General features: G+C 38.2%; 1 protein-coding gene across 2 annotated transcripts in view; it reads left to right on the top strand.

The window, feature by feature from the left end:
• LOC146003964 (atrial natriuretic peptide receptor 1) overlaps positions 1-27,607 on the top strand; it is a 1,164,278-nt gene that overhangs the window by 636,774 nt on the left and 499,897 nt on the right. For both annotated transcript variants that reach the window (XM_083142500.1, XM_083142491.1), the window contains exon 6: positions 23,298-23,389. In XM_083142500.1, coding sequence (XP_082998626.1) covers positions 23,298-23,389 — 92 coding nt within the window. The remainder of the gene's footprint in view (positions 1-23,297; positions 23,390-27,607) is intronic.

Here is a 27,607-nt window from a genome sequence, read left to right as displayed (position 1 = left end):
CGATTATTTTTACATGTCACCCCTTCCCACCCCCACCCATAGGGGTGCCAAAGGGGTCTTGAAGTTGAACGGAATTGGAAGTGTCACGATTCATCTTAGCGACCCCGAGAACAATGGATTCCACACTAATATAGGTCGTTTTCGATTATTTTTAAATGTCACCCCTTCCCATCCTCACTCCTAGGGGTGTCAGGGGTGTCTTACCCCAACAGTATTTATTCCCAGGTTCAAAGTAATACGCGTACCAAATTTGGTTGAAATCCCTTCAGGTGTTCGAGAGTTATGCTGGAACAAACATACACACGAGTTATGCTGGAACAAACACACACACACACACACACACACACACACACACACACACGCACACATACATCCATTTTTATATATTAGAAGATAATTAATATATTAAATAGAAGCACATCCCAAAGTCATAACTAAACACCAATATTATAATACAAATTAAAATAAAAAATACTAAAATGAAAGCAACATTAAATATAATTCTCTAATAACTAGATATAAGATAAGCCGAAAAACATTTGATTACAAATAATAATTATTCCTTGGATGTCTATTGCTTTGGATGTTTTTGCAGAAATGTTAGAGATTTTGTTTTACCTTTTTCCATCAATACAACAAAGAATAAAGATTTTCTTTCTGTCGGGATTTCAAGAGACAGGATACTCTAAAAACACTATACAACGCACTGGTCCGATCGAAACTGGAATACGCTGCCGAAATATGGAACCCTGTAAGCAAAAAATATAGCCATAAAGTAGAAATAATACAATCAAAATTCATAAAATACGTATTTTTTAAGGAAACTGGCATATATACTCGCAATGAACAATATCAATCCTTGGATAAACAAGTTAACATGGTTTCCGTCAATGCCAGAAGAAACGCGCGGTTACTTTGCCTCCTGTACAAAACCATCAACAACAAAATCCAATTGCCACGAATACTCGAACAAATACAATTCAGAGTTCCCAGCGTCAAAACACGACCAAAGACTGGCTTGTTTCACTGCAAAACCCTCAAAACCAATGTAATGAAACAATCGCCTATTCGGAGTATGTGTGACCTCTACAACAAACTATGTGCAACTGATCCAAATATTGATGTATTTAGAATGACCTTCGCGGAATTCAAGAAAGCAATAAAATATGTAGGTGACATAATCAATGTATAACCAGTATTCAAATCTGTATTGATATGATTATCATGTATGATGTATATACATGTGTGTATATACAGGGTGTCATTTTAATGGCGCCCACGGACCACGGAAACGTATAGAGGACATCAAAACAAACAACTTTTCTCAGTAACATTTTTCTCGTTGGAGCGTCGTTTTGGCGCTACAGTCGTTCAAAAAAGCCCGTTTTGCCGCCTGAATGCTGGCAACCACACACAACATTTGATTGCATTTGTGACGTCATATCCCGTCGTGAAGCGATGCGTTACAGGGTTGCCAGGAACACACATATTCTGTGAAAAATGACATAGCTACAATCAGCCACATTATGTACCGTAAAACAAAACGAGAAAACACGTTCTGTAAACTAACAGGAAGTAAACAAACGATACGAAAAATGGTAGAAAGAAAATAGAATTCAAGTGGAAGTGGTCATATCGAATTCTGTCTCAGCTTACATGTCAAATATTTGGAAATCTAGTTACAAAGTTGGCATCTACAATTTAATCTATCAACTTCGTCCTTCTGATACTAGTTGTCTGTGACCCACTGAACAGATGACAAAATAGAAATGAAAGAACTCAAAATTCCAAAGGTAAGCAACACATAATATAATGTATATTCAAGGCATTATGAGGCAAGTGGCAAAAATGGTTGACAATACAGGGATATAAGTAGTAGTAAAACAAACTCTCCGATGACTGTGTTTATCTACGCATCGGATACACATGTAATAGTTTGCAACTCTGAACAGGGCAGTATATTCGCTACTAATTCATCATTAGATTGTTACTGTGGTTGCACGTGTTTTAGTCGTAATTTAAAAACGTGAACCTCAGATACTTTCGTTATCAGAACAAAGTACCACAAGGCATCTGGACACAAACCTGTAGATATCAACCTTGTAACGAGATTTGCAAATATAATTGACATGTAGCTGGGCGTAAACAGCCACATGTAAGTTGTAAGTACAATAAAAGTTATTGTTGTTGATATTTGACATGTAGGCTGAGACAAAATCCGATATTGACTCTTCATTTTGAATACATTTTTACCATTTCTCATATCGTTGGTTCACTTCCCCCTTCCCCTGAGATGACTGCTGATCTTCTGGCTGGTAGACTATGGTGTTCGGTTTACTGGACGCGTTTCTCGCTTCGTTTTACAGCTAATAATGTGGTTGGTAGTTTATCATTTTTCACAAAATGTGTGTGTTACTTGCAACCCTACCGTGCGCTGTTTCACCGCAGGAAATGACGTCACCGATACGATCAAATGTTGTGTTGGGTTGCCAGCATCCAGGCGGCAAAACGGTCTTTTTTGAACGGCTGTAGCGTCGAATTGACGCACCAACGTGAAAAATGTTACTGAGAAAAGTTGTTTGTTTTGATGTCCTCTACACGAATCTGTGGTCCGTGGGCGCCATTAAAATGACACCCTGTATATTTGTCAACTATCAATAAGAATTATTAAGAAGTTACTCACATTGTATGATGATCTTGTACTGTCTGAACACTGTAATTAGGATTTATCCTGGTGTGTTCTATTGAATAAATAAATAAATAAATAAGGTTCGCTAACTTAAGATTGTCTGCTTCATCTGTGATCTGTAGACGCGAAACGGGGATCGAAGATCTTGGATGTTGCAAATTCTGAACCATATTCTCCTTTCTTTCCGTGGTCAATCGAACGTCAAAGAAGCGCATCCAGGTGTTCCGAAATAAACCAAAGGTATCTGCAAAATGCTGCGTAAGTGATGATAGCCACAATCCGATTCGTATAAGTCTAGAGGACAGACAGAAATGGGATATCTTTCAAGGTGGGTCGAATTCCAAGAGGAGCTTCATTCCACTGTTTGTGTAGACCAAGCTCACAAACAAAGCTAAATCAGTTATCTTCCTGATTTCCTGTGGGACCAACACCAATTGATGCCGAAATAGGAATATCTCCAGCATAGATACAGTTGCTCATCTACAGAGGGACCTCCCCGATGGCGTGGTGATAACATCCTCTGAGGTCACTTGTTCGATACCTGGTGGAGGTACATAGTGCTTCGGATCCCACTTTAAACTGTAGGTACAGTCTCGATTAGCCTTTCTGTGCAAAAAGTGTACTCAAAACAAAAACTCAAACGAACAGACTCATCCACAGAGCACGACGACTCGCGCCAGTAACTCGAAACGACTCATTTCAATTTCTTCCTCCAAGAAACAAAAGATAGAGAAACGGAACTCCTTTATAATCATCCCTTGGTTTATGGATATCAGGAGCATGTGGAAAAGAATTTGCCATCTCTTGATTCAACTTTCTGAACGTTAGATGCATTTATCTGGCGAAATTCTCACACTAGTAGACGATGACATAATCGATTGTTATAATACTTATAAAGATGTGTATAACAGTACGAGCTTCAAGAATCCATCAATTAAGTTAATATTCCACACACGGGTAAGTCGGCTCGACAGGACAAAAATAACCTGTGGAAAATGTTTTGAATTACTTCGATTTTTCCACAATAATTCTGGAACCTATCCTGAAAGGAAGGAAAAATGTGTACAATGGGGTGACCTCCAAATATGCATCCATCAAGTTAACATTTCACACACAAGTAAGTCATCACTAGAGGACGAAAATAAGGCATGTGGAGAAATGTTTTTAGCTATTTAGTTTTTTCTATAATACTTTGGACTACCAAATTCCCAGTTTAAAGAGGATTCCGAACAACTATGCGCGTCACAGATAAACGTATTGTAATAAGTTTCTTTGTGATGTACGTCCACTGTGTATTAAACACGGGTACTGACCCCTTCATAAGGCGACAACGTTACAGGGAGAAGCCAAACTCTTCTTAACGTTTATGCGTGTATGTGTGCGCGCGCATGCAATTATTTAGAATAAACTAAAATTAATACATTAAAAATATGTTAACATTAATTATAATTACTTGACATATAATTTATTAAATAACTATAAAAGTAAATATAGTAAATTGAACTAGTTAAAAGAAAACTGATATTCCAATAAAGCCAGAATAATTATATAATTATTAAATATATTTTTATTACTGAATTCATGAATTACTTTGTTTATATTTATTAATTATATACATTTATTTATTTAGGAATAAATAACTAACTCTCTAGCCTTCTTATACCCGAAGGTTCATGGCTGCAGCAACACAAGCCTTCCATCTGTCCCTATCTTGAGCAAGATCTATATACTCTTTTCCATCCTTACCGATTTCCTTTAGGTCCATCTCAACGTTATCCCTCTATCTTCGTTTTGGCCTTCCTACTGGTTTCTTACCATCAAGTTTCCCAACAAGAATCCTGTCAGCTCTTCTTTCCTCTCCCATTCGTGTCACATGGCTTGCCCACCTAAGTCTTCTTGATTTAATCATTCTAATAACATCTGGACATGAATACAAATTAAGCAGTTCTAAATTATCTAACCTTGTCCACTCACCTGTCTCTTCATCCCTTTTAGGTCCAATATTTTTCTAAGGATTTTATTTTCAAATACTCTTAATTTATATTCCTCTTTCAATGTAAGGGACAAAGTTTCGCATCCAAATAATACTACAGTCAAAATTACCGTTTCGTATATTTTAACTTTTAGTTTCTTAGACATTATACGAGAAGATAAAAGTTTATGAAGATAAAAGTAACACACATTTCATGAATTAAGCCTCTCTAATATAATTTTCATTTGTTCACTTGAATTTGGAAACTGGTTCAAACAAATTATCAATAATTAGATTTTGATTATTACCTAATATTTGGTTTCGGCCTGTAAGTATATATTTAGTTTACTCTTAGCTAACATTCAAACTTATCTCTTTGTCTGCTTTGAAACATACTTTAGCATCATTCTTAATTGTATTTACATCATCCCCTAGTAAATCTAATATCATCTGCATATGCTAACAACAGAGTCACTCCGTTGAATTTTTGTCCTTCATTAGTTTTTCCTAACAGCATATTCTAAGGCAAAATTAAAGATCAATGGAGATAATGCATCTCCTTATTTTGAATCACATGATTTACTCTCGTTAACCAGCCTCCTTAGTGCAATGGTTATTGTAGCGCTCTACGAAGACAGGCGTCCCAGGTTCGAATTCAGTGTGTTTGTTCGTTCACCTCTTTCAACAATTCAGTGCTCATCCTTCACAGTCGCTATTAAGGTATAGGAGTAAAATAGCAAAGTGTAATAACCAAAATACAGTTTTACTATAATTTTGTATGACTTGTCTTTACCCACAATATTCAACAAAGAGCAAATACTAAAAGTTCCGGAAAAACTTTGCGTAACTATTCGAATTTCGACTTGTCCGCCCACAATTGACTTTCGAAAGAGCGAAAATAAAATGCTCTCTCTGAATACATATTGAAAAGGGGGTTGGGTGGGAATATGGAAACGCAATCGCGTTATAACCGTATTGCTTTACGTTACCATCCAAACAGTGATCCGTAGAACGACCCACAGTTTTCACATCCAGGGCAGTCACAAACGATATTCCTAAAGTTCCGCCAAATTAATGCATTCGGCACCACTGCATTAATTGGCGTTCGATCTGCTCCAGTGCTCTGAAAAAACACACGAGGCCAAACGTCATTCAGAACAGGCTCGGGGCAAACTGGTGTAATTGAAGTTACTCAGTGAAACGTTCAAAAACTTGTTTTCGCATATTAGTTTTGACGATTTTATTACGAAAATATATTCGCGCTGAAATGATCTTTTAGCTTCTACTTCGTCCAAAATGCATTTTATGCGCTCACAATGTTTTGTCAGTACCAGAAGATATAACTTGCATAATTCAAAGCCTAAGTTTGTTTAAAAGTCCACTTTATGCACGAATATGCTAGTCGGGACTGGACCTACAGCTAAAAATGGGATTCTAACTACTACGGTTTTAAGTCAACTTTGTACACATTAAGGCTAATCGAGACTGGACCTACAGTTTAAACTGAATCCGAACCAGTTGTGCCTCCACTAGGTATCTAACCTGTAACCTCTTGATTACAAGCCGAAATGTTACCACACTATCGCCTTGGGTTACGAAGCGACACCATGACATCGGAGAGGCCCTTTTTCACGTCAGCATCCGCAGAGATTTTAAAAAAAACTGGCTTGGCCTATTTATAGGTCGTTTTTTGGGTTATTGTACGTTGCTTGTTGACAGTGGCGCAACTTACAATGGCCTGTGGGGCTCGAGCCCAATCAATGATTGCCTGTTATTAAATTTTATTTTATAAGTAAATTCCCCGTGCTTAAGAAACAATGTTTCATCATTATGCGCTTAGATAAATCTCACAAATTACTGACCGGGTGTTATCAAAATATTATTTCATAATAATGTATAATAACTCCAGTATATGGGGTGTTGGGGGAAAAGCACTTAAGTTACAAACTGCGATTTTTTGTTGCTTTCATGTAAGTCACACTGAACCAATTAAACAAAAATAATTATAAATATAAATGTATATTGGACATTTGTAAAGATTCTTATCAATGATGATCCAACATCTACATCATGCCTGTAATGTTTACTATTATAAAAACTAAACAAAATAACTGCCTGCTGTAAAATTTCATTTTTTGACTTAAGCTCTTTTTCTCGAACACTACAGTGTGTCTTTTATTAGCTACAGATAAAGATTTGTAACCAGGAAGAGATTCGACAGGAAATAATGAAAACTCAAATTATCAGGCAAAAGGCACACAAAAAGTAGAAAATAGGCCATACAATTGATGAACATTTGGTTTTTATTCATTTTCCCGGATTAGGCACTCAAAAACCACATCAAAAGAGGCACATATGAGTAGAATAGGTAACAATAGACATAAAAAATAGAAATAGTGCATTCTTTTCAGAAATAACCTCAAACGGATTTTAAACTCAATAGTCTACATTTTCTGTATCCAAAGAAAGGCATTTTTAGGGTGTACAGTCCGTTCTCTCCACTAAATTCTTGTACATCCAGCAACACATGCTTCATACGTCACATTCAACCTCATAATGAATTTAGTGGATATGTAAATCGATGTGATGCAATCTGTCAATCAAATTAGTTGTTGCAGATGCAATTGCCCTCGGCTAAAGGGCGCTCTGATGGCTCTTACAAACAGATGCACCATGTGATGGCTCAGTGATAAAATTGACTACCCTGTTAGAAGAAAGAAAATTATTTCGAAATCCAACCTGAATGTATAGAATGAATGTTGAACTGTTGTTTTAAGTCTACTTTATGCACAGAAAGGCTAATCGGGACGGGACCTACAGTTGAAAGTGTGCCTCGCACCACGTGTGCCTCCACCGGGTATCGAACCCATGTCCCCTTAATTGCAATGCGACGACGCTGCCACTGCGCCATCAGGAAGGCTAAATGTATAGCTATTTAACTAATTTTCATAATTTTATCATTTTAGAAACTCAAAACGAGTTATGGGCCTCCCCGATGGCGCAGTGGTAGCGTTGTCGCCTTGTAATCAAGGGCTTCGGGGTTCGATACCCGGTAGAGGCACATAGTGGCTTGAATCCCACTTTAAACTGTAGGTCCAGTCCCGATTAGCCTTACTGTGCATAAAGTGGACTTTAAACACCAAATCAACCATTTGAAAAGAGTTTTCTTTAAAATCGACATTACTAAAATAGGAGGAAAAACCAGCCACTACAAAATTAATATATTCCTCTTAGAAGTGGCTTGAATCCGTTTTTTAAACGTAAAAGCCTACATTTTCTAACCTAGAGACAAAAAATGGAATTTAGAACATATACTCAGCCTACGTATGGCAAATATTATTGCATAAAATTATAAAACAAAATTGCAGCCATTCCCATGTTTTTGAGAAGTTAGTGCCACTGCTTGTCTATCTCTTTGCGTTAATTTAGGCTGTGTCGAATAATAGTAAAATCAGATTCGTCCCTCTGGTGGTAAAACAGGGAACTTCCCCTTAACCCGTCACCCACTTAAACCGACTCCGGATGAAACAGATGGAAACTAATAGAAGTGTCACATCAAAAATCTACTTAGCGTTAGTTAGAACACTTTATATCATCTCCTCTCAAGGTTGGGGCTCCTTCAAAGCGCAGTGAATCTCGGTGTCGCCTTGTAATCAAAGAGTGTAATGGAATTGATTCCATTCCCGGATGATGCCAACTGTAGGTTCAGATTCCGTATTAAACTATGGGCTCAGTCTCGAGTAACCTATGTCAACATAAGTTCGACTTAGACACTCTTCTCTTAAGGTGATTGTAGAGATTCAGTGGAACCCTGTGTCTATATTCATGTTCCTTCCTTCATTGGTTAAAGCCTCCATGGGAGGGGAGATGCTCTGCGTAACGCGCCACAAAACCAGAAATCCAAGGTTCCTCGCCAGGCAAGGACGTCACATCACAATTTCATCAGTCTAGCATCCATCTTCTTCGTCGCGATTAACCTAAGAGGTAGGAAAAGCGACACGAAATAACCAAATATAGGAGAGTGTTAGTCAGAATCGGGAGGTCCGATCAAACTGGATACCTTATTTTCCGCTTGATTAATGTCGCTTTCTCGCAGGTTACGAATGAAGGGTTCGGGTGTAAAACATGGTAAGTGACATGTTGGTCATTTTGGAGTAAATGGAGTCGAATCGTACTCGAAGTGTTTCATTTCGTGAACAGATGACAGAGCTAGACGTGTTGGAAGTCATGGTATCTACCAGTTGTTTCATGTAAAGTATGGTAAGTAGCAAAGATGGCGCCGAAACGGCGGTTACTGAGATGCAGCGTGTCTCAGAAAGTTTCCGAATATTTAGGCCACAGCAATGATGAGAACAAGTTAGAAAGTATATATGATTCACATAAAGACCCGGAATATCTACCACCTAAAAATAATGAGTAGAATGAAGAGGTTACCATTGCAGATGTGAGCAAAACTGTGCATAGCCACGTATATTCTATTTCATGTAAAACGTGGTATCTACTGTAGATACCATTGTTTACATGCAGCAGTGCTCAGAATGGCAGTTTCGAAATATATTTTACTCTCGTACCTGGATATGAACTGCTATCTAGTAGAGAAATATATACTTTTCTTCTACTTGATATAAATAACTGTAGTCACATAGAAATTCGTTTGATTTTCAATTAGTGTGCGCATTTAAGGTTACTTTAGCATGGTAGTCAGACGCGTTACCGACTGAGCCACCGCGGCCAACTTTCTAACGATGGAAGCGGCCCCGGCGCCCACCCAGCGTCGAATAACATGGGTACCTGGGGGAAACCCTGGGGGGTAAAGGCGGTCAGGGGAGTGATGCTGATCACATCACCCCCACTCACGACCGGATCAAGAAAGTGTGGGGCGTTACCCCCACACCCCCTATACGCCTTCATGGCGTGGTGCTAAGCACAGGGGAACACTTACTTAAAACTTAATTTAAGGTTACTTTAAGATACCATGCTTTACACTTGGGCAATATATGATACGATCTGAATCGTATCAATTATTAGTCATTGTTTAGTTTTTTATGAAATATTTCATTCATAAATCAGTAATGCGCATTTTAAAAGTTATGACATTTTTATGGTGGACCTAATTACCTATTTGTATTTATGATATTTGTGACTTTGATGAAAGCAAATTACTTTATTGTTGATATTGCAAATATGTGTTCTTTGTTCGAAATTATAACTGTTTTAATCCATAAGAGCTAAATTTCAGTGAAAACTATTAATAACGTAAGCCGTATGTACATACATTTGAAATCATTCTTTACGTATATGTCAAGTTTTAAGGAAAAATATAACAGAAAGCTACAAGGGCATAATTTTTGTCTTGATTGATTTGCTTGATTTTACTTCGCTTTTTCTACCACTTTTGGCTATTTTGCGAAGATGGGAATGAATGATGATATGATGAACTCGCAAACATCCATGTCAATGCCGGGATTCGAACCCGGAACCCCTGGCGTCGTAGCCCGATGTTCTAACCACTCCGCCACTGGGGCCGTCAATTGTCTTGAAGATATACAGGGTGACATTTTAATGGCGCCCACGGACCACAGATCCGTATAGAGGACATCAAAACAAACAACTTTTCTCAGTAACATTTTTCTCGTTGGTGCATCATTTCGGCGCTACAGATGTTCAAAAAAGACCGTTTTGCCGCCTCGATGCTGGCAACCCAACACAACATTTGATCGTATCGTTGACGGCATTTCCTGCGGCGAAACAGCGCACGGCAGAGTTGCAAGGGACACACAAATTTTGTGAAAATTTACAAACTACCAATGACGTGATTAAGTGTAAAACGAAGCGAGAAACGCGTCCAGCAGACCGAACATCACAGCCTACCAGCCAGAAGGTCAGCAGTCATCTCAGGGGAAAGGGGAAGTGAACCAACGATATGAGAAATGGTAAAAACGTATTCAAAATGAAGTGTCAATTTCGGATTTTGTCTCAGCCTACATGTCAAATATCAACAACAATACATTTTATTGGACTTACAGCTTACATGTGGCTGTTTGCGCCCAGTTACATGTCAAATATTTGCTAATCTCGTTGCAAGATTGGTATCTACAGGTTTGTGTCCAGATGCCTTGTGGCACTTTTGAGCTGATAACGGAAGTATCCGAGGTTAACGTTGTTACATTACGGCTAAAACACGTAAACCACAGTAACAATCTAATTATGAATCAGTAGCGAATATACTGTCCTGTTCATAGTTGCAAACTATTACATTACATGTATATCCGGTGCATAGATAAACACAGTCGTCGGAGAGCTTGGAGCTTGTATTACTACTACTTATATCCCTGTTTTCTTAACCATTTTTGTCACTTGTCTCATAATGCACTGAATATACATTCTATTATGTGTTGCTTACCTTGTGACGTTCCTTTCTGGTGCTCGCCGATGGATCACGGATCACTACGTCACTGTAACTACCCAATCTCCTTGTGCGGCGGAGTTATGAGACTCTCCTTAATATTATGCTACACAGCATTCTCAGGAGGAAACGATTTGAACAAAAAAAAAATAGCTTCTTGCTATTTTACAAATTTAATAACCCATTTTACCTTTAAACAATCACTGCAAAATAACAACAATATTCACAAACGCAAGCACACTTGAATTAAGTTGCTGCTTTTCCTTTAAAACAGTGTTTTTCACAAAATAAACATCATCTCACGCAACTCAACTTACTTTTTCCTTTTCACGCACTGTTGTCCCGGCAACGGAATCAATAAAAGATTGGACAGTTCTACAAATGTTTATAAACCGGAAATGACTTCCGCTTCCGATATTGTGTGTAACAAATATACAGCAAAAATTACAAATTTAAATCAACACAAACAACAGCATTGAAACTAACAAATAAATCAAACAGATTTCTGTCAAATTAACAGAAAACAAATAACATATTACATATCGCCAAAATAGACGAGGCGTATCAAGTTCTCCTCCCATACAAACAAAGAAAATTGAGGTAATGTTCATGTACGAAATTTTCTTTGCTACGAAAATTAGTTCTTTTTGGTCTGGTGATGCCATCTTTGCAATAATTCCTGTGTTCTTTCGGGTGAACAATTAATTTTTTTTCAGGTTGGAAAAATTTTCCCTTCCTATTAATTTTTCCTTCAAAGGATCCAGCAAGTTAGCTGTGTTGCGCTTAACATCCTCGACTACATAAGGGCCAACGAAGTATTCAAAGAACTTGGATATTTCTTTATCTTTAGCTGAACTTAACCTGTGATTCCTTTTTAAAACCAGGTCTCCTTTTAGTGTGTACGAATGGGGATTGATCCGTAGGTTCTTTTTGTTCTTCTGTCGGTTGTTTCGCCTTTGTGCGATGAATAATTTGGTTTCCCAGGCTAGTGTCTTCCACTCACTGTCTTCAGGCCAGTCTAATTCCTGCAGTAAGTTAGCTGCTACAGGTCGATTATAAAATAACTCCACTGGGGCATAACCGGTAGCCTCGGATATAGAATTATTGATGAGCCAACAGACAGTCCTCACTTGTTTGCACCAGGAATCTTGCAAAACGTCCTTAGAAGTCTTACAATCTCCTGATTGCTTCTCTCAATCGGATTGCTTGCTGGGTGATAAGGAGTGGTCCTAATGGGTATAACAGAATGGTTTTCCATAAATTGTAGCCATTGTTTGGACAGAAATTGGCTTCCTCTGTCGGACAGCACATACTTAGGTTTCGGATAATGGGTGAAGTATCCCTGCTCTAACTTCCTAATAATTTCACTAGTAGTGGCTGTTCGTAACGGATAGGCTGTTAGGTATCGGGTTCCTACATCAATCACGGTCAGGATATAGTAGAATGATGAAGACTTAGGTAGTTTGCCAATGATGTCTATTGACAGAACTTCGTGTGGTTTCTTTTGGGTCGTGGTCAATCTCTCTCTACATATCCCAAGCTTATCGGGCTTGTTCTTTGAACATATTAAACACTCTCGAATATATCGTGAAATGTCCGACTTCATATTATTCCAGAAGTACCTTTTTCTTACTCTCTGATAAGTTCTTGTAAACCCAAAATGGCCAGTGTTATCATGTTCAGCCTCCAACACTTTATCCTTTAAAATTTGCGGAACCACTATACAATGGAATTTCTTTTTACCTCTAGAATTCTTAAATAAGAGGTCTTCCCTCATAAGAAAATATTTTGCCTTTTCATCTCCATTATTTAACTTGTCTGGTATATCTTTACACATTCGATCTTGACTTTGGGACTCCTTCCACAGTTGGATCTCCTGGTTCGGTACGAGAGCTTTCTTAGCTGACCACACCTTTAGAATGGTAGGAGTGTTGCCTTCTGTCTCCAGAATCCCTTCAACCACAGGGTAACGGCTTAGTACGTCAGCGATCTTATTACTCTTTCCTTCTACATGAATGATTTCATATTTATATTGTTGAAGTTTCAGAGCTCATCGCGTTAATCTGCCATTCCAATTACGACTATTTTCTAACCATATTAGATTTTTATGATCAGTATAGATGAAAAATTTCTGACCATACAGATAAACTTTAAAATGATCTATCGCAAATAACACAGCTAGACACTCTAGTTCTTGCACTGTATAATGCTTCTCATGGGGCTTTAATTTTCTGCTGGCATACTGAATAATGTGAATTTCGGTCAGTTTTATTGGAGTTTCTTGGTTTCCTTGAAATAGAACCGATCCAAGTCCTAACGAAGAAGCATCACACATTACGCAAAACGTCTTGGAAAAATCGGGTTGCGCTAACGCCGGCAGTTGCACTAGTTCCTGTTTCAATCTTCTGAAACAGTTTTCTCTTGCGTTGGTCCATTCCCATTTAACGTTCTTTGACAACAATTGTTCTAAAGGGGCAGATTTTTGTGCCAAATTTTCTACAAAACGAGGTCTTCAGTTAATCAGCCCGAGAAATTGTTGCAAATCCTTCTTGTTCCTGGGACGTGGAAATTTCAAAATGGCTTCGTTCTTCTTAGGATCAACCCTGATGTGTGTTCCGGATATAATATGGCCTAGATATTTAATTTCTTCCTTTTCGAATTCACACTTCTTAAGTTTCACTGTAAACCCTTCCTTCTGAAGAGTATCCAGAACGAATGACAAGTGCTGAAAATGTGTGTGAATAGTTTCATCAAATATCAAAAGATCATCTATGTAAACTGTCAAGAATTTCTCAGTAGATGGATTAAACAAATTGTGCATGGAATACATAAATACAGCTACAGCATTTGTCAAACCGAAAGGCATTCTCGTAAAACACCAAGATCTTCCGTTGTATGTAAAGGCTGTGTATATTTGATGTTTCTTACTAATTGGAATTTGTAAATATCCTGAAGCAAGATCCAAACAGGAGAAATACTTCTTCCTCTAAATTTCTGTAAAGCTTCCTGAATTTGAGGTACTGTACTCCTGGGAGCTACAATTTGTTTATTTAGTTTTCTAAAATCAATGGAGGGTCTAACTAACCCGTCCGGTTTATCCACTACCAATAAGGGATTTAAATATGGTGAGTTGCAGGGTATAATTACTCCCCACTCTTGCCACTTCAATAATTCTTCTTCTAACTTTTTCCTCTTGGACAACGGAACAGGATAAGGATTGGAGAAAACAGGTTCTTCACTGGTCAGATTTATTTCGCAGATAGAATTCCTAGATAATCCTGGCTTGTCGGCGAATATTCTTCTATATTTCAACAATAAATTAAATAGCTGCTCCTTTTCCTCAACTCTCAAAACATCTGAAGCAAAGGCTTTATCTCTTATGTCTGATTCTGTTGCAGTCCACTCATCAGCGTAAGCTTCTTCCTCCGCTTTCGTACACTGTATTAAGGCTGTCTTCTCCCGCGACTCGCCCTTCTCTGAATCTCCAGCGTTAGGAAGTAAATGTTGCTCTACTGTGTGTCCGCCATTGATCAGATACAATTTTTCTGCACCTGCATCCAGAGTGGCTTTGTATCTTCGAAGGAAAGGATAACCAAATAATAAATCAGCTTCTAAGCACTTGACCACATATACCAAGTCTTCAAATACAAGGGTTGGATAAAAAGTAATGGCAACACTGGTATAATTGCTACTTGACTGTATTGGCAGAGGAGCACGTGTTACATTCCTTCAATGTAATCGCCCCCCATCCCTACGACCTTCTGCCACACGTATGGAAGGCGTGGTACACCGTCAGCGCGTCCATCTCTGTCGATGTCCCGCAGTGACCGCCCTATAGCACGTTATGATGGCTTCGCGCGTGTCGTAGTGCTTCCCGCCCAGTGGTTCCTTCATTTTGGCAAAAAGGTCGTAATCACACGGTCTCATACCGGTGAATACGGCGGATGTTCCAGTACCTCCCACTACCGGTTATGCCGGAGCGCCCGTCACAGTGTTCGCAGTGTGACACTTTGCATTGTCAAGCAGGATGATGGGACACCGTGCCAGAACGTGCCGTCGCTTCCTTCTTAATGCGTTGACCGCCTGCCTAAGAGACGTTGTTCTTCTTGCCTAAACATATTGTTAGGGCGCTTGCACTCTCGTCCTCTGCTTCAGAGCACTGCTCTTTGTGACTGAATAACATACAATCGCTCCCACTCACTATACTTCCTCGTCTGACATTCCTTTATCAACCACGAAACGGTTGTGGCGCTGTGACTAGCCCCTTTCACGGGACAGCAGTGTTGCCATTACTTTTTATCCAACCCTTGTATAAAACCTCCAATTTCAAAATTTATTCGCCTTCAACCAGCTATCCGCGATCTTTCTTTTCCAGCAAAATCTTTTAATATTACACCTGGACACTTCTGCAATTTAAGACCAGGTAATCGCTCTCGTACTTGAAGCCAAATATTATAATTCATAAGGGTGCATTCGCTACCCGTGTCCAGAGTGCACTTTATTTGGAATCCTAATACCTCAACTAAAATTTCAGGTTTCTTCACATTATCCCTATCTTCTTCCACTATCGTCTTTCTAATTTTTAAATAATTTAGAGGAGTGGCTTCGATATTCAAGTACAATACTTCTAACGGATCTTCTGTTAGGAATGGGTCTTCACTCTCGTCGCTTTCTTGTTCTTGCATGCCCTTCATTGCAAGCGTAAGAGTACCGCTTACAACGAGCGCTGGGCTAAACCCAGAACTTCATTGCAGTTAATTTCCCATGGCGACGCTGTAACTCTAAGATTACTGGAAGGTAGCTCTTCCGTCTGTATTGCACACTCCTTTCGTTCTGGAGCTCTCTATCCCTTCTCCAACTATTTGTGTACGGCGTAGTCCTTCTATAAAGTCTGTTACTTGTCCAGTTTCTATTCTTCCACCGTCCACCCGGGAATCGCTGTCCTTCTCTGGTGACTGGTTCCTTCTCATTTCCGCTCTCTGCTGTGAGGGATCCTCCAGGATTCCTAGTAGTAGTCGTCATCTGTACTCTGCGAACCCGAGGTTGGTTAGGTCTCCTTTCTTCTGCTTTATTTACGTCGCCTGTCCACCCATCTATCTGTTCTGAGGCTTCGTACTTCCCCAAGAAGTTGGTCAACTGGTCAATGTTTCGAGGATCCCTTGTTAATACTAGCTGCCGTATTCTGTATGGGAGCTGATTAATAATTAAACTTAACACTTCTGTTTGGTCCACACGTTCGACCAAGTTACAGTATGACCCGTAGATGTCCCAACAATAATCCTCCATAGAAAGACCTGAGGATTTGGAATATCTTCTGTTTCTTAAAATCTGGATCTCTCTCTGCTTCGCTTCTGCAGAGGCATACTGTTTTTTAAACGCGGCACAAAACTGTTCAAAAGACTACCACCTTCTCTCGTTGGCAATAAATCAGGTTTTAACTTTCCCTTTCATTACAGAAGGAAGCACCTTTAATCTTTAATGCATAGGCATTCTCATTATGTCCATGGACGTTTTCAGTTCTTCCAAATATCGCTCCGCTGATATGGAATTTATTTCTCCGGTAAATTTGCTCAGAGAGTTAATATCCGACATTCTAAAAAAATGTCCAGTGTGAGATGGACTGTGAGAAACATCAGGAGATTTATCAATATCTTCTCTGGATATCCCTTTTGTACTTTGGATACATTTCCTCCTCTTACGGTTCCTTTTAGTCAACAATTCAGCAGAAGATACAGATTCTGTTGAGGATATACCAGAAAACAAAGGGCCATTATCACCTCTCACCCATCGAATATTTTCCACAGATCTGTCAGTATTTCCAGCAGTCATTCCTGGATTTCTTTGCACAGATTCTAAATGTAATCTCTCCAACTTCCCTAAAAGGAATTCCTCTATAAAATAGAACTTCTGGTTAATTTCTTTATTCATCTTCTCACTGTCCTGCATACACAAATTCCTTGAACTACTTTGCTGATCCCCGACGGATTCTATCCTTGCCTTCACGGTGTCCAATTCATTCATTACTTTTCGTCTGTCTACTTCCCTGACTTCTTCTATCTTATTTAGTGCATCTCACCCTTCATCAATTTGTTTTAACAAATCACATCTCACAACTTCCCATTCTTCTTTGTTTTCTTGTAGTCTGTCTTCTATTACTTTCATCATTTCATTTTTATCATCTTTCCGCTCATCCTCAATCTTCTTCATTAATTCTTCTCGGTCTGCTTTCATTCTCGTCATCCTTTCCTCCTTATCATTCCTAAATACTTTCTGAAAGCTACTTTACTTTCGTTTCTTCCGTCTTCAATAATCTTCATTAATTCCTTCTTATCCTCTTTTCGTCTTTCTTCAATCATCTTCCTCAAATCATTCTTATCTTCTAGCCTTCCTTCTTCCATTTTCTCAAACCTCTTTATAATTTCATTCTGATCTTCTTTCCTTCCTTAATTCATTCTTATCTTCTAGCCTTCCTTCTTCCATTTTCTCAAACCTCTTTGTCATTTCATTCTGATCTTCTTTCCTTCCTTCTTCAATGATCTTCCTTAATTCATTCTTATCTTCTAGCCTTCCTTCTTCTATTTTCTCAAACCTCTTTATCATTTCATTCTGATCTTCTAGCCTTCCTTCTTCCATTTTCTCAAACCTCTATATCATTTCATTCTGGTCTTCTTTCCTTCCTTCTTCAGTTCTCCTTAACCAGCCACAAAGTACCTCCATATTGAAAGTAGCACTATCCGATTTGCAATTTTTACAAACTAAGTCACCATCAGGAAGAAATTCTCTGGATATTGGCAAATTTGCACACTCTAAATGGAAATAAGCCTCGCATTTCCTGCACTGAAATATTTCGTCCACGGGCTTATCTTTATCATCACAACAACTCAATTTATCCATTTTCTTCTTGCTCTGGCTTCTCAAAATTCTCCTACTCATACCTTGATATCTCTGCAAAATCAATCACATGACTTACATCTATGTGTTATCATACTTTGTAACGATCGACAATTTCCTCATGACTTCACACTGCACAAAACACACGTTTTTTCACACGATATTACAGTTACATTTATCCTTTTACATCATCGGTGCCTTCACGTTGGTCGCCAAATTTACCTGTGACGTTCCTTTCTGGTGTTCGCCGATGGATCACGGATCACTACGTCACTGTAACTACCCAATCTCCTTGTGCGGCGGAGTTATGAGACTCTCCTTAATATTATGCTACACAGCATTCTCAGTACGAAACGATTTGAACAAAAAAAATAGCTTCTTGCTATTTTACAAATTTACTAACCCATTTTACCTTTAAGCAATCACTGCAAAATAACAACAATATTCACAAACGCAATCACATTTGAATTAAGTTGCGGCTTTTCCTTTAAAACAGTGTTTTTCACAAAATAAACATCATCTCACGCAACTCAACTTACTTTTTCCTTTTCACGCACTGTTGTCCTGACAACGGAATCAATAAAAGATTGGACAGTTCTACAAATGTTTATAAACCGGAAATGACTTCCGCTTCCGATATTGCGTGTAACAAATATACAGCAAAAATTACAGATTTAAATCAACACAAACAACAGCATTGAAACTAACAAATAAATCAAACAGATTTCTGTCAAATTAACAGAAAACAAATAACATATTACATATCGCCAAAATAGACAAGGCGTATCAACCTTTGGAATTTTGAGTTCTTTCATTTCTAGTATTTTGTCATCTGTTCAGTGTGTCACAGAAAACTAGTATCAGAAGGACGAAGTGGATAGACTAAATTGTAGATGCCAACTTGGTAACTATATTTGCAAATATTTGAAATGTAAGCTGATACAAAATTCTATATGACCACTTCCACTTGAATTCTGTTTTCTTTCTACCAGTTTTCGTGTCGTTTGTTTACTTCCTGTTAGGTTAAAGAACGTGTTTTGTCGTTTTCTTTTACGGTACATTGTGTGGCTGATTGTAGCTATGTCATTTTTCACAAAATATGAGTGTTCCTGGCAACCCTGGAACGCATCGCTTCAGGACGGGATATGACGTCACAAATGCAATCAAATGTTGTGTGTGGTTGCCAGCATTCAGGCGGCAAAACGGTCTTTTTTGAACGACTGTAGCGCCGAAATGATGCACCAAGGAGAACAATGTTACTGAGAAATGTTTGTTTTGATGTCCTTTATACGTTTCCGTGGTACCCTGTATATTTAAACCTTATGTATAAATTGCTTATTGAATCACAAGAATCTAATATTGCCATTGTACGCAATTTGGATAGTCTACGTAACACAACTTTGTATCAAGAGAGGCTTATGAATCGCATTCTGCTTGGCATGCTGAGATAATAAATAGAGCTTCTATCTCTGTGTGTATGAGGTAGATGTGTGAAACTTAAGACCGTTCACATAAAAAACATTTTTTTACGAATATTGATCTCCATATAGAGACAAGGAAGTTATTTTTAAACACAACCATCCATAACTTATTTTTTAAATATTAACGTAATAATACGAAGAAATATAATTTTCTAATTGTGTTCATTTCAGTCGTAAACATAGGAAAACAAAAACTTGTTACGGCAAGTAGCTCAGGTTATTGTTTGTTGAATAAAATTATTATTATTAAAGGCTTAAATTTTTGTATTACAAATTGTTATGGTTGCTATAAAAGTCTAATGTCAAAATATTATTGAACTGACATAATAAGTCAACTTGAATAAAACTGCGTAAATAATCTTAGGGATTGATACGACTGTATCTGATCACTCATTTTGATGATGTCGTTGCAAGTAAAGCATGGTAACTACAACAATTCCTTGAACAACCCTCAAACAAATCGCATTTAGCACCACAGAAAAAAGTAATTCGGATGAAATATCGTGTTTGTATGATAGTAAACATAGAAGTGATTCACATTTGATGTAAATAGTTTAGAAATTTATTTTAATTTGTAACTCAGATTTCTTTGAAATATCAACTTTCAATATCTCGAAACCTGCATTTTGTCACTTACCATATTTTACACCCGAGTCCTTCGAATGACTTGTCTTCAACATGTAGAAGGAGCGACCGTGATAGCACTTCGTTGCAAGCATTCGTTTAGCGTCAGCGTCTGATATTGTGTTTACTTGCGTTTTCGTTTCAATTCTAGTCTGTTTATCGCCGATTCTTACAGAAACACTGCTGCAGCGAGTGAACAAGTAAATGTTATTGTGTGTTGCGTATTTCATGAAGATTTATTTTGCACTAAATGATAATGCCCGGCACTTTTATGAGTTTAGCAACGGCTTGTTTCTCATAACCTATAATTGTGGGGTATAACCAGTAAGATTAACTTAAAAATACAAGAATAAATAATTATTTCGCAAATATCTCTTTCAAAAATGCGTAATATTTAATAAAAATTGAGAAAAAGTTTCGCTGCAGAGTATAAAATTGGTTTTCTATTCGATAAAAGATAGGCCTAGGTATATATTTCATTAAAATTACAAGGAGGCTATTCTATTAATATTAAATATTTAAAAATGAAATAAAGTTTTGTAAATTTCAAACTAGGCCTATATATTTTGCGTAAAAACCTATTGTAAGTTTATAATATCAAGTATAAATTTTCCCCAAACAACATTTACAATGTCGGTGAAACAGTTCCAAACAAGATATTGGCTTTATGAGGAAAAATATCAAGTGTTTACCATAACGTCAGCTGAACGTGGAGTTTCAGTTACATCAGCTTGAATGAGTGCATCAGGTAATATCATGCCTACTATGTTCATTTTCCCTCGCAAGAGGAACAGTGCTTTGTTGCTGGACGACGCACTTCCAGGATATTTTTCTCAGTATCATACAAGTGGCTGGATGCAAACGGAGATCTTCACGCATTGGTTTCAAAAGTTTGTGGAGTTCTCAAATCCTACTCCAGAAAAACCGATGCTTGCCACACATACTAAGAGCAGATTCTTGACGGTGCCAAATATCGAACTTACCAATCTTGCTTGCTATAACAATGTTATTTTCTTATGGCTTCCGCCACAGCGCTCTCATAGAATTCAACCCTTGGATGTTACATTGGCCCCTTTCGGTACTTATACCGATAGGAAGTTCACAAATGGCTCGCTATGCATCCAGGAAGGCCAGCAACAATTCATAAAGTGAATAAACTGTTCGATGCTACTCTTCTCATAGCGGCAACTATGCAAACTGTCGAGGGTATATATCCATTAATCGGGATTTTTTTCCTAGAGCACTTATTCCCTCCATAAGAGACAAGGAATAGGCTTGAGACAAATCCGAATCTCCTTCATCTCCAGAAGCTCTTACAACAGCCAATATCACTGCAACAAGAATCGACTCTTTGTATCTTAGGTTCGATACCCGGTGGAGGAATATAGTGGTCCGGATCCCACTTTAAACTGTAGGTCCAGTCCCGATTAGCCTTACTGTGCACAAAGTGGACTTAAAACACCAAATCAATCAATCAATCAAGAATGGACTCTTCTACAACGAGAGATTCTGCTTTAGCCCAGACACACACTTCACGAAAATCATCTGAAGATAAAGATCCACAAAAACAGCCCTGCTGTTCATAAAACACAGTCTCCACACCTACCTAGTCCTGCTTGGCCGATCGACTTACTTTTTCACGTGCAGCTTTGATGGCACAGCCACAGAGTCAAAGGAAGAGGACAGAAAGGGTCGACAACAGAAAAGCAAAGACTGCGACTTGACGTCTTCGCCGTACAAGTTGGAAACTCTTTGTGAAGAAAGGAAAATGGAACAAGAAAGACAAACTGAAAAATAAAAGAAGCTGTTTCAAGACGAATCTTCATCCACCCAAAAGGTAAATTGATTTCGAAACAAAAATACAAAAGAGAAAGAAAGATTTACGTGGGAAAAGAAAATACCGGGTTATCCATTTGGGTATGGATAAAATAAAACATTAATACAAACGTAAATGTGATAGTAGAAAAATTTTCGTGATGGTGTTTTCGTGCGTGAAACATCTGAGTTTTGCTGTAGTGTGTTCGCAACAATGACGTTTGAAGTGAGTCGTTGTTTTTCTTTTCTGAGAACACAATACGTCATATTCCTTACTTAGACATGTTGCAGTTGTTTCTACTGCCCCAACTCCAATAAGACAACAACTTTAACATTGTGTTTCAATTAGATGGTGCACTCCCTCACTGGGCACAAGTGGTTCGTGATTTTCTTGACCAACATTTCAATCGTCGTCGGTGTGGCCGTGGGGGACCAATTGCTTGTCCTCCCAACTCCCCAGATTTAACCCCTCTAGACTTCTTTGTCTGGGGTTTCGTTAAAGACACTGTCTATTCACAGAAACCCACAGACATTGATGATTTGAAACTCAAAATCACACAGACTGTCGACAGAATCACCCCAGAGATATTACACCAGACGTGGAATGAATTGAATCACCGTTATGAGTTGTGCAGAGTTCGCAATGGAGGCCATGTAGAAAACTGAAAACTGTACCAAACTGTTAGTAGTGTAAAAAAAAATAAAAACTCCCACCTTTCAGTCTTTTGTATACAATAATTCAGGTAATTACCTTTGACCAAAAAAAAAAATTCACATCCATTTCATTTTATCCATACCCAAACGGATCACCCTGTATAATACTAAAGATGATTATTCATGTAATGAAGAGGATAAAACATCTCTATTCCAACTCAAGAGGCAAGGAGGGATGGATCCAGCGTATCGAATATCTCTACTGGGCCATGAAGACTGCAGTGCCGAGGAACGAGACAATTATTTTACGTCATTTTTGTCAATAAGCCTTTCAATTTATCCATGTGAACTACAAAAGGGTTATTTTGCGAAAAAGTTTGAGATTTACTCGTTTTCCATATCATCAACATATACCCTGGATTATTTGACTTTTTGTCAAAATAAATTAATATAAATTAAAACACAAATGGCATTTTTGTAGTTACAGCATTAAAGAATAATAAATACAGAGCAACTATACTGGATTTCGATAAATTCTGTAAACAATCTTGGCTTCGGCAAGCCAACAAAGCTTAGCTATCCGGTTCTACCCCAACTTTCCCTAAATAGAACTGAAACAACACAATGCATCGACACCTTTCTCTTTCCTATTTAGTTCTAGAAATAAGTATTGAACTGAATGCATGTTCGACATTGTGCAAATGTTATATGCTTCCAGAATTAAACCTTGCTTGCTTTTATTTTAGACTTTCTATATATTTCTAGGTATAACCGGCGAAGTTAGCATAGATGGAAACGGTGATAGAAACGCCGACTATTCGCTCCTAGATATGAATCCAGACTCTGGAGAATTTGAGGTAAGATACTTTTGATTCACTAACTATATTTTCTATCCCTCTCTTTTCTTATATTATCTTGCAATACGAAGCATCTTCAAGTTAGATGTTAGCCCAGAGTAGGTATCATCGTTATTTACTTACCATTTCCAGAAGGGGCATGCTACGGTGACTTTTTATCGTACCCAAGGCGTTGGGTAAAAGTGACAAGTCTGAAGCAGACAAAGGAATGCTTAATAAGAAATTACGCAAACGTTAGGGGAGGCAGTCGATGAGTGTTGATGGTGAAAGACTGGAGTCGATGAGTGTGGATGGTGAGGTGAACATGGGAGGTGAGGGGCAGTTTCGACAGTGAGGGGTGAGCGGAGTGAAATCTGACAGGGAGGTCAGATGTGTGACAATTGCCATTATTGAAAGGACAATCTGTGGAATAATCGTCATCCAAACGGGAGGCAAATAAGATCCTTTTCCTAACCATGTCCATATCGATTCGATCATGGAGACGCGGTGTAGTGGTAAAATAAATAGTACCAGGGCGGTCCCTTCCCTTCGGTGTCTTCTCATAATAGACATCTTCGTGCACTAACGCACCTGTTTCGAGACACATTCACTGCACAGTATTTCATAAATGGAAGAAATATTATCGTAACCTTCCAAGTTTTCCCATAATGCAACAAATGCCGAATTCCGATTTGGTTTATAAAAATACAAGAACATTTTGATACGCAACTTGCATATTAATAATTAAAAAACTACGAAATAGAGGATAAATCAAAGGTTAAAGTAATAATTGTAGCAGAAAAATATAAGAACAATATATTTAAAGCTTTATATGTAAACCTGATATTTTTTTTATTTAATAAACGTGTTATTGTAAAAAAAATGCTTTCAGTGCAGTTTTCAGAAACTGTAACAGAAAATTTGTGTACACTTTTGTGTTCGAAATTTTACCCTATATATTAAATATATGCAATATGTCAAAATATTTTAGACCATTTTTTCATTAGAAATGCATGACAAATGGAATCCTTCTTAGCTAAATAGTATGAAGTATTGAAGATTTTTTCTGTCGCATCAATCAAATGCTCCTCTTGTTTTAAAGTAGCGTTTTCAAATTTCAGTTTTTTAGATGCAACAAAAATTTGTGTTACCTTCTGATGTGCTACAGATAGCTGGTGTTCCGAAATTTTTGTTCTTAAAGACTTCAACTGTTGTTCTTTATTTGTGCCATGAAATGAAACTTGACACTTAACCCATTCCTTACTTAATGATAATCCCTGACTTTTATCAGGCCCTAAATAACCTACGGAGCAACAATCATCACACCCTAAATACCCATTTCTTGCTATCAACCATGGATGTTTTTGCTTACGCTCCAACCACTGTTGCTCAGACCATATAGATGGAAAATCAGAACACGAAACTTACCTGTATTGGCTTCATGTTGGAATGTCGCTGTTGTTGTTGCCGTTTCTGAAGTGGTTGTTGCTGGTGTTACGTGTGATACACTAGGCGAAGGATTAACACTATGTGCAGCCAATACTGCAGAATCACTACCATTGTCACTCACAGTTTCATTTTGATTTTTGTACTTTTTGGAAATAATTTGTAACCTTGTTCTCACACCTTTTCATTTCGAATAGAAAATCAGAGCGCGACCGAAAAGACGTTTTAATCACCTCGAAACTCGCAATGCAAATGCTAAAAACAAAAGAACAGACGCAAGTGAGAGTCAGCCACAAGGTCTTAACTTCCATTGTTGACACAATGCAGCCAGCTGAATGCAGCCACCTAAATAACGGTTGCTTTACTGGCTGTTCATAACAGAGTAGATGTATTTTATTATATCAGTTAATATGTTTTCGATATAGGCCTACATATATTTTAAGTAAGACTTTTAAAGGAAAAAAAACAGTTGTTACAAAAATAAAGAACCAGAGCGCGGGGTTCGATTCCGACGTAGTATTAAAACTACGTTACGGATCATCTCGTTTTCTTTCTTTCCATATTTCACCATTTCCTTGACTCGCTTGGTTACATGTCCACAGAATAAATGCCACCTTTCGAAGAAAATTGCGTGAATAGGAGGCATTTTTCGGTGATATGCCCCTCACAAGCAAGTACACACAAAACCCCGGAAAAATAAAATTATTTTTATCGCTGCCAGGGATGTTTTCATCCCCCCTCAAAGAATGTGGAATTGAAAGCATATGGCATACCATTTCTTAACTGTAACAAACACGACTGAAAAATCATTAATGTCCATTAATTGTCCAGTCTAACTAACCAACCTCACCGAACCGAGACAACAGCAGGCTGTGTTTTCGACTTAAGTTCTCATGGCATAGTGCTGATATTTTACAAGTGTTCACAAGAAACTTGTAAGTAGATTAGACGGACGTTAAGTTGGAATTTGTCAATATAAATTCGGTCAAGTTTTCGGTGTCACTAGTTCGACAACGCTTATTGTGTATGAGTTTGGGATTTCTTAGAATGTAAACATACTGTTTCTAAATTGCGTGTAAATGTTATCAAGAGATTTAATGACCCACGTTAGAACTACTATTCTAAGATACTTAGACCCGCAAGGCAATAGTTTAGTTTACTGACTGGTAACATATATGGACGTCCGGAAGGGGGGAATGAATGTTCACCTAAAAGTTTATATATATAAATATATATATATATATATATATATATATATTATATATATCACACATAATTGTATTTCAGTCACAGTCATTTATGTTAATTATTATAAGTTCGTTGAAGAAACATGATAATTTAAGAAATTTTCAGCGAAAAATGCAGGCTGGACCAGGACTCGAACCCGGGTCTCTGGCATACCGTGCCATTGCTGTAAGCACTGAGCTACCGAGCCGGCCTGGTCGAGCCTGCATTTTTCGCTGAAAATTTCTACGTAGTACAACTCCTGTGTGTGCCTAATCTACAATGATAATTTAAAACTGAAATGGTGTTTTTTGAGGGGGCATCACTATTATGAGGGAAAATATGCATCCTTTGGCCCCCCTGGAAAAATAATACCTTGCTTGCCCCTCCCTGGAAAAAATCCTGCAGACGTCCACGGTAACATATACAAATTTGAATACCCAAAGAAACCTAGTTCCTAAAATGAAACCACAAGTACGCCACTGAGTGAGAACCCACCCCAAAGCAATAAGCTTAATTCGCACAGTGACAGTGACATCCTGCTTGAGAGTAACAGTTCCTCTGAAATGGTAACTGAAAATTAGTTACTTTTTAAACTAGTAATTGTAACTAAGTTACTTTTAAAAAGTAAATTTCTAATCATTACATACACACACATGTTAGTTTGATTGTCTTGAACGTGCTAGTTACCTCCCACAATTACTCACTCGAGGAGAAGGTGCGAGGATAGTGGAGGGACAGAAACAAGAAAGTTGGAGAGTGACATCGGTTTGTTTGAGGGATCGTATTTTGTTCATTAAATATTTAATTTACATTTGTTTTAGGTAATAGTATTCTGACCGGTTTATGATAGCCTCGTGAATAATAAATTTAAGTTACCCATTTAAACCGGTAAGATCGCTTAGATCTGTGCAGAATTACGCCCCACAGCCCATCCAAACTCATTTCCAATTCACGGATCACTTTGGACGTCTTTTGTGCCATGGCTTGCTGCCATACGTAAAATAATCCCAGATCCTTGAAACATTATAACTTCAGCACAAAAACTTTACTTTACCACGCAACCTTACAAGATGACGTCTGTGAGTTTAAAGTCGCCCGCGCGTTTATGGCTATGGGCAGTTTTCCCCCTTCTATTTGCCTCGGAATCACTCTTCTGTGTGTCTTGAACTGGTTTATTGCGTTTTATATGACAGCCTAAAGAAGCCGAGGAGAGACATTTTCCGTGCACTTAGTCGTGGAACATGAATTCCAATTTCCTCGAAAGCTCGCAGGATGAGTTTTCTGTTAGGAACGGCGGCCTCTTTGTATTTGGGGGCAATTTGCATACAAATGCCATATCTACCTCCCTGTAATGGGCATGCAGACTAGGCCTATTACGTCCCTGGGAACCGATCTTATGACTGAGATCTTTACGTCTTAAGCCGAGCAAATTCCGACGCCGCGGCAAAGAAGGTCCCTTTCACGTCGCCTGCGTCAAAGGGTTATCGCCAAAGAGGCTGTTGGGGCTGTGCAGCTCATAATCCTGCTTTGAGACTGAGCTGATCATTAGAGGACTTCGCTTTTGTG

The sequence above is a fragment of the Lepisma saccharinum genome, chromosome 1, assembly GCF_977018435.1.
Source record: "Lepisma saccharinum chromosome 1, izLepSacc3.1, whole genome shotgun sequence".
Classification (NCBI taxonomy): domain Eukaryota; kingdom Metazoa; phylum Arthropoda; class Insecta; order Zygentoma; family Lepismatidae; genus Lepisma; species Lepisma saccharinum.
This window is presented reverse-complemented; position numbering and strand designations above follow the sequence as displayed.